The following is a 16,692-nucleotide window of genomic DNA, read 5'->3' on the forward strand; positions in this document are numbered from 1 at the left end:
TTTTCCAGTTCATTTCCACTAAAAATAGGCCCATTCAAAATCTTCTCTTGTTATTTATGCAAGAACGGCGCTATGATGGCTCGCTCAATTTGTTGCAGTTCTACTTATTTGAGGGGGGAATAAATGTATCGATGTTGAACCATTGGCCATGCTATTCTTTTAATCCGCATGGAGAATAATTTGTTCAAATTTATGTTTATGTTTTACCTAAAAGGAACCTATGCTTTATAATACTAGTGACAGATTTCATAAGCATTTGAATTCCCAATAAAAAAAAAAAGCATTTGATGTCCTCTAGCTTATTTCACACAAAAATATATTTGATTAGAAAAGAACAAAATTATTAAGAAGAATACACCTCATGGTCAATGTGCACAAACACATATAGCCAGGTGAGAATCAGATCGATTTAATTTACATTCAAATCTGATCAGATCAAAATTCTATAATAGAAATTCTACATCAATGATCCAGATCGTTGGATATGATATACTATCTCAAAACTACTTGCACACAAAAAATTATATGATTTAAAAATTTCTAACTTATATATCAAATAATCAAAAATTAAACAGTCTACATAAAATTAAATTAAATATATTTTTTGATCACTTTATGCATAGATTAGAAGCTTACAAATCATATGATTTTTTGTGTGTAAATATTTTTACGATAGTAGATTATATCCAATGATTCGAATCATCGATGTAAGATCTCTATTATCTAGTATTGATCTAATCGAATTTGAGTCCAAATCCGATAAATCTTATCCAAATCTGCCTCCATATATATATATATATATTTAAGATATATCTGTGTGCATTGTTGCCATCCTGTACATGGAACCAGAAACAAAATTACAAATGTATCGTCCTCTGAAATAAAGAAAAAAAAAAATTGAATATGTATCAACCTCTGAAATAAAGAAAAAAAATTGAATCTGATCATTGCTAACAAAATCAACATATTGAATAGATATTTTATGCAAAATCCCATTACATCTCCTTTTGTTCAGCAAGGACAGACATTTGTAGACGTGCCTCTTTTTTTTCTGTCTCTTTACATGACTGCTTATGGGTTATCACTTAACCAAAAAAAGAAAACAAATAAACTAAATATAATTGAAGAGTTGCATTATATAGCCGAATTTGCGTAAAATTCTCGTGTGGTGATCTCTCAACCTTGAAAGAGCTTGGAATAAACAGCATGAAATAACAATTAACCTGCGATGACCTGCAGCAACACAAACACCAAGCGTGAAGCGAACGTGACATGCACGGCGATGGGAGCTCAGCACTGTTGTCCCTTCCCTCGTGGTGTGGCCTGGGAGGGTGCGATCACCATGACATGCAATAGCGCTCCTGCATGAACATTGTTCAATAAGTAGCCTGTTGCCATGCATCATCACAAAATGAAATGACCATTTCCTAAGTATGTTCCGAAGTAATTATAACTTAGCCCGCCATAATCCATACTGAAACCATATCATATCAAAGAGGAACAAAAGCATTAGCAAAGCCTCTAGCCAAAGCCACTCGACTCTTGAAGAAATCAAGCAGAGGATGCGCAAAATCAGCAGTAGGGGGATCAAAGAGGGGAAGAAAAGAAGAATGGACATATTAACAAGCATAATGCAACTTAATACAGGTAAGTCCGTAAAAGTGAACTTAGACACGGTTTTGATTGATTCATGTATTTAAAATGTCAAAATTTGAAGCATCATTTATCATCTTAAGCTACACATATACAGCCACCATAACCTGTGAAAGCCAAAATATCCAATGATGTAATTTTCTAGACTAAATGCTTCAATGCAACTACAGGTGATACCCAACAATTTCCTAATCCAGCGATGGACTGCAAACTAATACAAAGGATATGAACAAGATCTGTATGTCTAATTTCAGGGACAGAATTTACAATGTCAGCAACTGCGGTGTACTGAGCAGGCAATGGCACCAATTCATCACTTCAGCAAGTTTCAAGGAGAAGAGTTGTTATAGTCTACTCAGTGTTAGCTAATATTTGCCGGTCGTGCTGAACAGCTCAATGCTTCATTAATCCTACTGAAAACAAGTCTGAGAGGTACGCATGCAACAGCAGGTCCCTTGATCTTTTCCACCATTGGCTGTCTCTCTTCTTTCTTGTCTTTCCGATCAACAGCAATTGATGATAGCCTGCGAATCTTTCTAGGAGAGAACCCTGACCTCTTATTCTTTGAAGACTTCTTTTTCATCAAAGGAGACTTGACCTTTGTATGATCAGCTTTCTTCCCTTGAATATTGAGATGTGATTCCTTCGGCTGCGATTTACCAATAATATTGATTCTATTCTTGAGTGAATGGTCAATGTTGCTTATAGGTGCGCACCAGACATTTCTAGGCACCAGAGCAGCAGCAGCACCATCTTGAAGAACCTCTACAGAGATAGGGTGACCTACAATGGCCTTACCGTTCAATTTACTCATGAAAGAAACAAGAGGGATGTGTGGACCCTGGTAACTTGCTTGAACATTCAACTCAACATCAAATAGAAGAGAATCCATCGACATGCTTCTACTTGGCTTTGGGACCTGGTGCTTGGAGAAAGCTGGGAGATGAACTTGGTAGTTTGCAAATAATTGTTGGAGTGGAATAGTGGAGATGGGCACATCAACCATGTTCGCTGAACCTCTACCTCTTGCATATGATAATGAGTTGGAGAGCTTGTTTCCAGCTTCAACTGACCGGGCAGCTTCTAGTTCCCTACCAAAACTTGATCCCACATCATTCATGCAAGACAATTTGGTAAATTTGGAAGCTTGAGCTTGAGGAACATCACCTACATCTGAAACTGGCTCGCATTTCACGAACTGCACATGATTCAGGGACTCGCCACAAGAATTGTAGCCAATTTTAGTTTCAGAAAACACAAACAACCTATCCTTGTGCATTGTATCCTTCAAGGAATTCTCGGACCGATCAGCCCTGTCACCAAAACTTTCTGAATCTGTGTTTCTGCTCAGCCTTAGATATTTCAAATTCTTTTTCCCATTTGGATGCCGTTCTGAGATCCTCTTGTCTATCCTCTGTCTGACATGATTAACCTGAGTTCCAGATTCAGTAAAGCCACTTTCACCAAGTCCTTCACTAAACCGTGAAATTACCCTAGCCCGACTGCTTTGATTATATTGCTTATTTGCTGCATGAATTTGAAGGTTTCTGGATCCATAAGATTCAAATGTCTGTCGATAATCTGGAAAGGTGGAAACATTAGGTAGGAATTAGTGAGATATATCTACTACTATGAACAATGCACTAGTAAACATATAAAAAGTAGTTTAAGACATCTTTGATTCCAGATCTCTATATAATATTTCCCACATTTAATAATTGGAATAGACGATGCACAAAGTTGTTCTTTTGAGGCTATTGAGTTTCAATTTGGCATGTGCCTGCACAAAGGCTTTGGGCTCATCTCTCTCTGCACTTACAAAAGATGAATTAATTTCTGAATCTTTATACCCTATGAAGAAGCCCCATATTGCACGCTAGTCACTACTGAGTTATGAGACAAGACAAAGATGAACAGATCTAAAGATGTTATGATCTCATGTTCATGGAAAAAGATCAGTTCAAACCAAAACATAGTAAACGCCATGTAAAATTGGCATATATTCACTAATCAGGTTTCCATCAAGAACAATTGCCAACATAATACCCTAAAATGATTAATTGCATTAGCTTAATTTTATTATATTACAAATAACTAAAAGCATTTCAAGAAAAGGTGATATCTGGCAGATATAGTGAAGGTCATGATTACAATAATGTCATGTGACAACCATATGGAGACTAAAGTTAAAATAAGACATTTTCACAGTAATAGGGACAGCATTCTATGGACTATGATGTTGATGACTAAATAATGCAAACCAACATAATCAACATAAAACTACAATGGAGACCCAATAAGCATAAACCATGAGGGTGAGATAATGTAGCCAAAGACCCAAAGTCCAATAATCATGAAATAAGTGTATGCCTAAGAAAACTTGCATAAAAATCATCAGAAGTGATAGCCAAAGGCTTGTTTTGACCATGACTAAGGTAGGCAACATAAAGTTTATAAAGTCCACCAAAATAGATGGGATATTGCTTGTTGATTATGGTCTTGACTACATTTTTTTGCAAGCTCAACATGACTGAGCCTGCAGAAAAATTGACATTATTAATCTAAAGAGATGCAAATTTCACTGTTGTAGATTTCAACTAAAGAACTATAAACTAAATGTTTACAAGCTGTTTTCCTTTTCATACATTCAAATTTCATGGTTTTCAATAGTCAGTACACATTTTGCACTGTTGATCTTTCAGCCCTTAACTAAAGAGTAAGTTGTCGTCTCCAATAAAGCATTCATTTTTCACTTTACAATGCCACTACCTGTAAAGCTGATTTCCAAGCAAAAGATAGTCCATCCAATAATGGTCTATTGCGTAGGATCACTTGTAAGCTTTCATCATTAGAGCCCCTCTATTAGTCTTTTGACCAAGTAAAATCAGCTTGCATCTAATCTCTTTTGTAACTTTCTATAAAATTTTAATCAAGATGGGAGAATTCCCTTGGAAGATCATGCAAGTATTAATTTACAAACAATTCCTTCTAATACTTATAAACAAATTCCAAGAAATCGAACCATTCCCATAAGAAACTCTCAGTATGAAATATCAAAAGTCCCACATGCTATGCACTGACACAAGGCAAGTAGCCACAACCAATAAGATTTCATATGCAATACTGAGTTTTAAGTTCGATATTACTTCAGAAGGTGTATGGTTTCTTGTTTATAATGTGTAAAAGAAGCAGGGATCTGTAATTGCTTCACAAAATATTTAATGTCTTCTATGTCATTTTGATCTTTTGAAAATTTCATGCCAAAGTCCTTAGCTATGGAAACACAAAAAAAACATTTGAGGAAGTCTAGAGTTCCAGCTTTAAAATGTTTGCAGTTCAGTCTACAAAAGTTGAGAATAAATGGAATATAAGTTGAAGAAGAGGAAGAAGAAGACATCTACTGCATTCAGATGATAAGATAGTTTGTTCATTACGTCATCAAGTAGAGCAATAACCTGATCTCCGCTATTTGAACACAATGAATAAAAAAGAAGATTTACATAGAATAAAACCTTTCATCATATTAATCTCAACCATGGTATTCCGTACCGGCCCAAACCGGCCGGTACACCCCGTACCAACAGAGGCGGGTACACTCCGTACCGTACCGGTGGGGAACCGACACGATTCAGACAGATTTTTCGATAAATGGCCTGAACCGGACCGTACCGATCGGTTGGGTACGATGCGGGTCCGAACCGCACAGTATGGTATGATGCCGTATGGGCCGATACAGTGCAATGTGGTACGGGCACCGGTACTGTTTGGTTTTCTCGATTTTTTTTTGCCATTGGGTGGATTTTTTTTTTTTTATTGTCGGTACGGTACCATACCGGCCAGCAATCGGCATAAGGTGCAGTACCGATATTTAAAATCTTGATCTCAACCATCTAACAACCAGATTATTAGGCATAACTTACACCTCACCTTAAATGTTGCCGATCTCCATAGACCGATTTTGATCTAGTTAGATGGGAATGTTACATAAAATGAAACCCCCTACCAATTATTTCCTTCATCGGTTGAAAATGTGTTGTGCATCTAATCCACTTACATAGATAATCTCATAACAGTTTTATTTTAATTTAATTAGCACAAAAGAATTTTATAATAAAAAATCATAGCAACTTTTATTTTCTAACAAATACTTTAATATTATTAAACAGATTCAACAATCACACACACACACACACGATGCATGCACCTAAAACTAGAAACCACAATTAACAAGCCTTCATAACCAGAACCAAGTCCACTTTTTGAGATAATATCCACTTATGATCTTTATTGATTCAAGATCTATAACACATAATAGGCATGCACAAGTGCACACACAACATTCTTACACAAAACTTGCATGTGTGTGGTATCTTTGCAAGGTGTATACCTGCAGTAAGTTTAATAAGGTAAAAGAAGATGGGCTTACTAACAGTTCTGCTGAATGTTCTATGCCATGGCCCATTTTCCTTTTTTTTTTGGAGAGATTGCCACAAGCCCTCAACTTTGGAAGAATCTGAGCTTCCACTTTCCAGTTTTCCATTTCCAGTTTTAATGCTTACCAGTCTAACAAATGGATAATGATATGAACCATGACTTTTGAAAGAAGGAGAAGGAATCTGCCATCTATTGATGATAAGGAAATTCCTTTGCTGTATCATCAAGCAGAGCCAACAACCAACTTACACTAATCAATCATCCTTAAAGAAAAAGGAGTTTTCATGTCAAAAATATTAAAGCCTCCACCAGATTGATCTCTACCAAAGTTTTACATCCCGGTGGGATGGACAGTATTCCTGCTGTCCCATCCCGTTTCTATGGAAAAATGGAACCGGAATAGGGTCAGGACTCCAAAACCCATCCATACAGAAAGAGAAAAAGAAAGAGGAAAGAAAAAAAGGGAGGTGAAGGAAGGAAAAAATTAAAAGAAAAAGAGAAGAAAAATGAAGGGAAAAGGGAGGGGAGAAGAAAAAGAAAGGAAAGAAAGAAGAAAAGAAAGATAGAAGAAGAAAAAGGAAAAAAAAAAAGAAAGGAAGGAAGGTAGAAGAAAAGGAAAGAAAAGCAATGAAAGAAAAGAAAGATAGGTAGATAGAAAGAAAGGAAAGAAGGGGAGAGAGATGGATGACATCTACTAGGATGCATGACCAGGACGGGACAGGACAGCGCGGCATCCCGTTCCATGGAGATATAAGGATATCTCTGTCCCATGGGATTTAAAACCTTGATCTCTATCTACTTCCAGATATAACCCACATCTCTTGTCACATCAATGACTTCAAACACCAATTTCTATGAAGTGAGTAGGAGTCACAACCCACACTAATTGTCCAATCACAAGTGCAAGTGCACATCCTCAACACTAGTTTATTTTTTATAATTAGCTGAAGTAACCTGACTTGCACCACTCTCAAGAAATCAGAAAGTTTGGACATTGTGTAATTTAATGATGTTCAAATATATCAACTATGAAGTGTGCAAAGAAAAGGATAAGCAGGTCACCTTTCAGAACAAACATGAATATAATGTATCACATGATAGAGAACTTTGATAGCATACCTCCACCAATGTTGTCTTCCATGAGAAGAGGAACATCAATAAGGCCATCAGACCAGTCATCATCGATGAATTCTAGCATGCTTGAAAGTTCACTGTCCTTAATTTCAGAGTGAAGATAGGCGCCATTGACCATGTTACAAGTCTTCTCACAATCATCGAACAAAGCCTCCTCACATGAAGTGCCTGAACAGTTTGGGCTGTTATCATTGACCGCTGAAAACTCTCCCTTCCTTGCAGTAGATCTAAAAAACCCTAATTTGTTTTGTGTCTCTCCCAGGAGAGATGACCATCCTGTGAAGCCAGCACCCCAATGGCAATAGGATGGAGTTATAATCCTTGAACCCTTGGAAACCTTGGTTTGTGGATGATGATGGTTTTTCTTCCTCAAATTTTCAGATGATAGGACCACATGAGATCGTTTTTTTTTCAGAGATGAGCAAGAATCTTTGCTGCCATTTATATGGCATACACTAGAAAAACCATTATCAGTGTTTGATTCGCTGAGAGAAGCATTGTCAGCAAAAGCTAGCTCGTCGAACTCTTTTGCATGAAAACGAATATTAGGCTTTCTTTTAGATACTGTCTCCAATCCTATTTCCTGAAGATCTCTCATACGTTTTATTCCTTCAGTGGCATCATCCTCAGAATCATTTGGGGTCCTCCATCTCTTTTTCAGCATATATCGCATGTCACTGGCCATTGGTTTATTTGGTTGTTCAAATGACAACACAGATTTAGATAACTCCTGCGCAGAGTTTTCATCAAGAACACTCCGTTTTCTGGCAACATAACCTGGCTGTTTGTTAAGAGTGTGCATGTTTTTTGATTCGATAACCAAACAATTATTTGTTTTAGCCACAGAGTGATTCATCCCTGAGCTCATCTGATTTCTGTTAGAGAAGTGAGCCTTTTCAAGCTCAAGAGCATGCAGGATAGCATCTTCCCTGCGAACATATTTTCCTGCATTGGCCGGCTTTTTTTTAGAACAAACTGCAGAAGCCCTGGCCCTTTCAATGCACTCATCATACTCCCCACAGCGAAACGGTTTCACACGCTTGGATTTTTCAAGGTTATACCAGTCCCTGATTGCCAGTTCAGAAGGAAGTCAGCATAGAAATTATAGTGCCTTCCTGGCTTTCTAAGCATATAAACATGAATTTCATAGTAAACAGTTCAAACTCATCAAAAAATCAACTACTAAATGCAGTTCTTTAAAAAGATGATCCTTGTGAAACTATTTGGAGAATTAAATAACAATAATCTAATAATTATGGGGAAGCAGGGAAGGCAGCCACCCGTATCAGTTCTAGCTACAAAACATAAGTTCAAGAAATATTTTGAATTGATTCTTCTCTATTAAAAGCACAGTCTTTCATGTTCACACTTCTTTTTCACCTTCACACACACACACAAAAAAAAAAATACTTAATCTTGACTACTGATTGTGATATGTAAAGCTGATAAGAAACAAAGGGTCTTATCAGTGAGGGCACCTGGGGAACATAAGCGCATTTCAAGACGGTTTCAGAGAGTAGGTGATACTTTACAGCAAGGCTTAGAAACTTGATTTCAGTTTCCATCGAGCCAGTGGAGTTTCTGTTTTTGCAGTTTCGCTCCAAATATCAAAGTTTCAATAGAAAAATTATGAAATTTCAAAAAAAATATAAAGGTGGAGAAGAACCTAGACAAGTCATTGTGCAACATTTTAAAGTATTTTGTTTCATATATGGCCATTATTTGTCTAACTGCAGTAGTTTTAACTTGAAGCTAATATCGTGCGTAAGTGAAAATTACATAATAGATGTATATGTTGTATTGTCAACATATATATTATTTTGTTATTAGTTTTCGATATTTCAAAAAATCATTGTATTTGGTGATTGATAAACTTTTAGCTGCTTGTTGCATTATAGGCTCTTTCACCATTTTCAGACAAGAACTACCAAATTCTTGAATCTGGCATTTTTCATCATACTTATGAGACTAAATGGCCAGAGCAGTTCTGAAATTGAAACCAGAACCGCCAATTTCAGCTGAAACAGGTTGATTTCAGCAAAAGCTTCACACCTTACTTTGCAGGATGTCACGGATCTCGCAGTGGATTGTCAAAAAAAAGAAAATTCTTTTGCTTATGATAATTAGGCAATTAGGAAAGTTCATCATTTGTTAAATTGGAAGTATTTCAATTATCTTCAGAAATTTTAAGATTTGGCCTAGGAAAGGGAATCTATGAAAACAATGCCCAAAAGCTTCCATAAAATTATTTTTAATTATAAGAAAAAAAAGTAAACAAATAAAATAAAAATAATTCACAAGATTTTGTGCAGCTTACCCAAATTGGGCAATGACCACAGCCTAAAGGAACCAAGAACTTATGCCAAATATAGACAGAAATACTTGCACAGAAAAATCCCCATAGCCTTCTAAGGAAATCACTTCTTTTTCACCCAAAGATCAACTTAGTTGAAAATCTTGAGCAAGTTTCCAGAACATCTAGAAGTTCTTCTAAGGGAACATCTTTAATCAATGCCTACTGAGACCTACTCATTAAGCACACTTTCATTTATAGAATCCATATGTGAGAAGTGAAAACACCTTTTGTGTCATTCTTCTCCCTAAAGCTTTGCTTTTTAAGTCTCTCTCAACTTCTACATCTGACATATGTTATTTTTTTCTCTTGAACTTCATTTTTCAACTCTATCACTCTCTCTACAAACAAGCCAGACATCTGCAAATGCACCATCAAACATGCAATGCATGCATCCGTCCAAGCATTTCAAACCCTTCCTATTCCCTTCTTTCTACAGCACTCTCCTTTTTGCTTCTTGATCCTAACCTAAAACTATTCGCTATGGCCTTCCTCTAGGATATTCAAGACCAAGATTTTTCTGAAAAGAGTGTTCTAATAACCAAGCCTCAACCTTACAAGAGCCAACCAAAAACACCTTAAAAACATAGGAAATAGCCACTTTCTAAGAGCATATACATATATGTATAGATATTTATATGTATGTATATAGTTTAGGGTTTAAGGTTTTAGGGTTTAGGGTACATACCTACATACATATTCCTCAAGCCTCAACCTTACAGCAGCCACAGGAAATAGCCACTTTCTAAGAGAATATACATATAAGAGTGTGTGTGTGTGTGTGTGTGTGTCTGCGCACGTGTGTCTACATATATGTGTGTGTGTGTGTGGATGTTATGTGTGTGTGTGGGGGGGGGGGGGGGGGGGGGGTTCATATATATATGTGCGGGCAGGTGGTTAGGCATACTTGCTCTAAAAAGAGTATTTTAGTGACCAAGCCTCAACCTTATAGGAGCCCTAGGAAATAGCCACTTTCTAAGACAATATACATATATGTGTGTGTGCGCGCGCGCGGCTATATATATATATATATATATATAGAGAGAGAGAGAGAGAGAGAGAGAGAGAATTTGACATAGAAGTTGTCACTCCCAAAATGATAAAGAGGCAAGTTTTTGCAAATCTACTAGCCCAGAACCCAATTATTGAAATAAACCTATGCTTGGTGAAGGTGAGTTTGAAGACAGAACAATTCCTTCTGTCGTGTATATACATACATACGTACGTACGTACGTGCATATGTATGACATATGTGTGTGTGTGTGTGTAGATAGATAGATAGATAGATAATTATCAACAGCATCATAAATTTAAAATGCAATTACTGCTATAAATCCAAACCATGATTATTGCATGACTTGTGCACAGATATTGGAAATATGTGGTGTAGCTTTGTTCCATTGGAAATCCCTGTTCCCAACTTTTGTATCTCATCCACAAGCAATAATATTCCTAATTATTACAAAAACTTCCAAAAACTCAGACTAGGGCTACAATGGCTCTAAGCTTGTACACCTCCATAAAAACTTGTGACAGAAAGACCCAGAACAACCCCCAACCTCAACCTCTTACATGATTACTTGTATACATGTTCATAAGCATATTGATTAGTGAAGGCATCAACATCTTTTCATTGTTATGTGTTCAGCTGTGCAACAGCTGTCTTTTTGTGCATATTGGTAATCCAAAAGCTACCCGATAGTTACCATGGATATGTCTATGCCTCAACACATAGTTCATCACAAAATCTTAATCCTTACTTTTTTAATATGATCATGCTCCCAAAAACTATCGGCTCTGTGATTGTGGGTTCAGATGTGATGGTGATTGAAATCTTGAAGCCAACAATCAAGTAGCTCCTTTCCAACAAAAAGATGTTTTCCCTTGATGTTCCATTGGTTGGAAACTGCACCTCAAGGCCATAATTGGAGCAATTCAAGTATGCTGCATTACTGAATACTTGAATGTGATGTGTGAAGGCAATAAAATGCCTACCAAGAATTTCATAACCTTGGTGCAACCCAACCTTGTAGCCAAGTCAATGACCAAGATAATGACCTTCATATCATTATAACCTTGGTATAAATATCCAGCCATAATGAACTTTAACAATTGTGCTATCCTCAAACATTGTTTCAGCACTAACTTAGTAGACATGAGCCTTATGAGCTACCCCAATAATTGAAGGCCAACTTCCTTTTTTATTTGTACATGTTATACTGGTGCAAAGGATATCCTGCTTTTTTCCACCATTCACTGTCTTGACATTAAGAATGTTGCCACCAACATCTACATGCACATAGTCATCTGCATTGTCCTTGTCATTGTTGTCACCATGTCCATCTGCCTCTTTGCATTTTTGTTTTGCTAGACTAGAACTGGGCTTTTAATGACACTCGAGCAACATCAATTTGTGCACTTGCACTTTAAGAATCTTAAGACGTTAGCTTCCTTATTTAACATTTTACTGGAACACTTGTAATTCTGTCTTATGACGATGAAACATGGCCAAAAGCTTTAGCCTTTAATCAAACCATACAAAATTAAAGCACTTATCAAGTTTTCCTCAAATCCTGCAACCACATAATAGAGGGAAGTATCATGATCCAAACTAATGAAAGCAGATGGGAGACTAAAGAGAGTACACAAAGTATGTTGAAATGAAACAAAATGCTCACTGCATCTGAAGGAAATGGAAGAAGATGAATAGTCCTCAACAATCTACAGCTTGAATCAATTGAATTAATCTTTAATAAATTTCTTGAGACCACCCTTTACCTTCTCATAAGCAATTTTTAGACTCAAACACTCTAAAATTGTGGCTTTTTTTTTTTTATTTGATATGAGCAATCTACTATCATTTTCTCTTGTTAATTTAAATTCTGAACTTGAGGTCGAGTTGGGTTTCCATAATTCATTTGCGGTACTCATTTAAACTTTCAAACTTGAGATGGTATTATGTTTTCATCCATATATGAAAGTTTGAAACTCGTATAAAGATGGCTCTTAACATCATTGCATGTAGTATTATCATAGCAAATCCACTTATTAGCAGCCACAATCTCATTCACCACGTATGATATCCCTTCAGCTTTGGGTCATGGATACGGACAACAAGCAAGGACCTATGAACATGGTTCGCCGAACCGTCCCAAATCAAGTAGTTCAGAGCATTCCGAGCCATATCAGCCACAAAAATAGGAATGGTTCAGCCTTCTGAATCGGAACACCGGACGAGAGAGAGGGAAGAAAGGAAAAGAGAGAAAAAAAGAGGAAGAGAGAGAGAGAGGAGGGGAGGGAAAGAGCGAATGATATCGCCAGAGGGCCATGGAGCCGCCGCGGCTCCGTGTTGCCAGATAGGACATTTAATCGAAAGAAATAAAGGGAAAGGAAACGAGGGTACCAGAAGAAGGCATAGCCGGCAGAGAGACCACCGAAGGATGCCGGATGGCCGCCGTGGCTATTGAACAGAGCCGCAGCCATGGAACAGAGGCGACCACCTCTATTCATCACCTTTTTTAAAAACAATAACGAATAGTGAAGCCGGCAAACCCATTACCAGCTTCACAATTTCAAATTTTTTTCTAAAAAAAAACAGAGAAACAATGAAGCTAGCAATGGATGTGTTAGCTTTACTATGGTCGAAATTTTTTTAAAAAAACCCATGAAACATGGGCGATCGCCCCTATTTCATATCTGCGGAGCCGTGGGTCGCAATTTCGCTATCCGACAACCATGACGATCAACCGGAGGCCCTCCACCAACCTCTCCGCCGGCTTTCTCTCTCTTCTTTTCTTTTCCTCCCCTCTCTCTCTCAGCCGCGATTTGGCGAAGGAAGCAAAGGCCTTGGCGGCCCTCTGAGTGTGCCCGCAGCCAGCCTGTGGCCATCGCCAGCATCTTCTCCGACATCCCTCCCCCTCCCCTCTTTCTCTCTTTTCCTCCACCCCAGTTCTTTTCTTCGTTTCTATGTAGGTTCGTGCTGGTCCAGTCAAGTACAAATCCATACCGACTCGTACCGCCGGCCGGCCAGCATGGATCTTAGTACCAGTTCTGTGGATCTTGCCTGTGGGTTTATGTGCTTGTGCACAAATCTGCAAACATCTACATATATCCATATGTTGCTTGATACATGGCCATGACTAGATGAGTATAACTCCACTGCCCCCTGGAATCTGGCAGAGGGTGCTTCTTTTACTGCAAGACTTGCATTAGATTAGGGTACATGTCATACCGCACAAAATTTTACATGTGAGGTCTACATGAGATCAGCCACCATTCCTCCTCTTTAGGTCAAGTGGCATGCCCAAGCACATAAATGCAAATTTACAGATAGGCATCTATAAGTGATCAAATTCTCCTCCAAACTAGTATAAGGAACCCTCAGGGAGCCTTGGCACGTCAATGTAAAATATTACTGGAGCATTTAAATTGAGATGAAAAACAAGACGAACAACAAGATAATTAAAAACATGCTATGTTGCATGCACTATAAGCTAAGGGCATGCAATGTAAATGGATACTCACCAAAAAGATGAAAAGAAAAGTAAATCCAACTCACGAAATTTTCAGTTACTTTGCAGTATAAACAAAAATCTGGCTTTCAAGCAATGTTGCGATGAACAAAAATCAAGAGAGGGTTATATCTTAAAGCAGATTCTTGTACCAGCTAAAAAGTAGGAGATCGGCAAGGCAGAATACTCACATGCTCCCATCTTCCCTTCCAAGAAGCTTGATGGGAGTTCCGGATCTCGGTGGAAGCAAGCATTTCGCCGGCAGCTCATCCCGACCAAGTATGCGGCCAGGCCACCACGATCCATTCCGACGACGGATCCAAACCAGCCCCCCAGCTGACACATCGATCCCCTTCAAACACCCATCTTGATCACTGCCCATCTCTAAATCCAAAGCCACGAGAACACAATCAGAAGAAACCGATCAAGGATCGCCACTCTTCCCTCTAGGTGGCATTGGGCTTCCAACAACAAAGAAAGATCTCACCCTTCTACCTACCAGAAAACATCGAGAAAATAAAAAGAAAACATCAAGCGTAAGCGAAATATCAGGTCTTCTCGACTATTTCTTCAAGCCTGTATAAAAGATTCTTGACAGAAACAGAGGGCAAAAAGAAAAAATGAAAAATAAGAGGAAAAAACCCAAGAATAAATATAACTAGCGAAAATAACCATTTTTCTATGAAAAAGAAGTATCACGGCGAAATCTTTCTGGAAGGAAAATGTGCATTGAAATCTCCTCTATAATTAGAAAAAAAAAATACTCAAACAAAGAAACTGTTCATCAAAGAACCCGGGAAGAGAAAGGAAGAGAGGGAGACAAACCGAGAAACCTACCTTCAGATGGAGACGGGGAGGTTTGGACGGAGAGAGAGCAGCAGCGACCCGTACGAGCAAACGAGGTATAAAGGGGACGAAAGATAAGGGAGTAGAGGGGCAAAAAAAACCTAGAGCGCTCGAAGAAATTTATCTCCAGAAAGGCCGAAAGGGAGCACTCCGATTTTATTCGCTTTTTTTTTTTTCCGTCCCCTCCCTCCACTTGCCGCTGATTCTTGGTGGACGAGTTCTTTGATCTCCCTTTTTTTCTATTTCTCTTTGTTTTTTTCTTTGTGGTCGAAGAGATGGATAGGAGTGGAGAAAGCTTTAGATTTCTCTCAGAGATGGAAGCTTTGAGTGCTGAGAGAGAGAGAGAGAGAGAGCCCGGTTTGGGGATTGGGGAGGTGAAGACGGTATTTTGACTCGGGGAAGGGGAGGAGCCTCGGGACGGGACGAATTGATTTGAGCCTGCGTTGGGCTCGGACTGCGCTTGACGTGGGTCCGCTTCACTCGGTTCCGGCCCCTTGGAAGGGAGGGAGATGCTTGTTGTCGTTGGATGGAATCGATGGATTCCAAAGGGAATCGGGCACTTATTTATCTCCCGTTAATTAGCGGATGACGCTATTTTTCTGTCTATAGTAATTAGAGTTGAGCGCCTACCATATATATATTACAAATACAACAACCATTATTAAAATAAAATAATATTTATTCTTTTATGATGCGGTGGACTTCTAAATTTAGATTTACTCTATCTATTTTAAAGAAAATCTAAAAATTTGATGCACTAAAAGTCCACTTAAATATCAACTAAAACACATCACTCTGGGAAAAAAAACATAAAAATTGTTTAAATGAGATAAAAAAATTGAAGCATGGGCCAACCGCCTGAGACCGGCAGCACGTTTTTTTCATATTTTTATTTTTTTGGAAAGGAACTTTTGGTGTTAGAATCAAAACTAGATAATTTTTTCTTCTTCCTTTCTCATCATGGTTTGAGATATATATTGCAAGTTCTCTAACTTTTTTCTTTCTTTCATATAAAGAAACCTTTCAGGAGTCCAAAATTTATGTTGTATATCTCTATTTTGAACTTCTAACATTGTTAAATAAGAGATAATAATTATTTTGTTGGTAAAGCAAAAATAATTCTGATGGTAGAGCAAAAATTATATTTGTTGTTGCTGCCAAAATTCAGACCGACAAACTCGAACTAGTCCCTCTAAAAGAAAACGATATGAAAAAACCCTCGATAAAAGATGAGGTGAAGAGTCCTTGGTCGGAAATGAGATACCAGTAAAGATTTAGTCTCTCAAATGCAAGAGCTAAATCTGCGAAAAAATCTTTCATCAAAAAATTTTTCGATGAGGATCTTTCGACGCCCATTAGATAAGAATTGGAGAACAGAGAGAGAACAGTGTGGTGGAGTATCTTAAGACTCTCGACATTTTATTTAAGGTCCCTTTTCTCCCAATTTATAGAGGATGAGCAAATGTTGTGTACGCCATGCGCGTTAGCCATTTTCAAAAAATACACATGAATCGCACCAATGAGGATCACGCTTCATATTTGTGACATGGAGCATAACAAGTAGTTGCCATTCTAAGTTATGATCAAATCATGATGATTAGGATTTTTTCATTTCATATTTTATTATTGTGATTGTTTATCTAAAATAGTCGACTAATCAAATTGGGGCAACCCGATGAATTAGAATTATACTTATCATATTGGTTATAATCGATCCTTACATACCTCAGCCAAAATCGAGGTCCAGCTCGATTGAAATCG

General features: G+C 37.8%; 1 protein-coding gene across 4 annotated transcripts; it reads right to left on the reverse strand.

Moving 5' to 3' along the window:
* Window positions 1–968: 968 nt before the first annotated feature.
* LOC105047625 (uncharacterized protein At1g51745) lies at window positions 969–15,306 on the reverse strand. 4 transcript variants are annotated; one of them, XR_832479.4, is made up of 4 exons: window positions 14,277–14,469; window positions 7,207–8,288; window positions 1,921–3,234; window positions 969–1,361 (listed from the first exon to the last, which is right to left on the reverse strand). XR_832479.4 is itself a non-coding variant. In XM_019851491.3 (4 exons), exons 2-4 carry the CDS (start codon window positions 14,465–14,467, stop codon window positions 2,015–2,017), a joined length of 2,493 nt encoding a protein of 830 aa, XP_019707050.1. In that variant the 5' UTR covers window positions 14,468–14,469; window positions 14,923–15,306; the 3' UTR covers window positions 1,649–2,014. The 4 variants fall into 4 exon arrangements, 3 of the variants coding, with proteins under 3 accessions (XP_019707050.1, XP_010924939.1, XP_073115013.1); XM_019851491.3 differs by lacking the exon at window positions 969–1,361 and adding an exon at window positions 14,923–15,306 and having other exon boundaries at window positions 1,649–3,234; XM_010926637.4 differs by lacking the exon at window positions 969–1,361 and adding an exon at window positions 14,923–15,306 and having other exon boundaries at window positions 1,649–3,234; window positions 14,277–14,576.
* Between the last annotated feature and the right edge of the window lie 1,386 nt (window positions 15,307–16,692).

This window comes from Elaeis guineensis, chromosome 6 (genome assembly GCF_000442705.2).
Source record: "Elaeis guineensis isolate ETL-2024a chromosome 6, EG11, whole genome shotgun sequence".
NCBI classification, from domain to species: domain Eukaryota; kingdom Viridiplantae; phylum Streptophyta; class Magnoliopsida; order Arecales; family Arecaceae; genus Elaeis; species Elaeis guineensis.

Bases quoted from the DNA above. Each gene is read 5' to 3' on its own strand.
- LOC105047625 (XM_019851491.3), bottom strand. From the start codon at position 14,467: ATGGGCAGTGATCAAGATGGGTGTTTGAAGGGGATCGATGTGTCAGCT. The intron at 8,289-14,276 runs GTGAGTATTCTG...ACTGGCAATCAG, and splicing joins GGAAGGGAAGATGGGAGCAT to GGACTGGTATAACCTTGAAA. The intron at 3,235-7,206 runs GTATGCTATCAA...CCACCTTTCCAG, and splicing joins GGAAGACAACATTGGTGGAG to ATTATCGACAGACATTTGAA.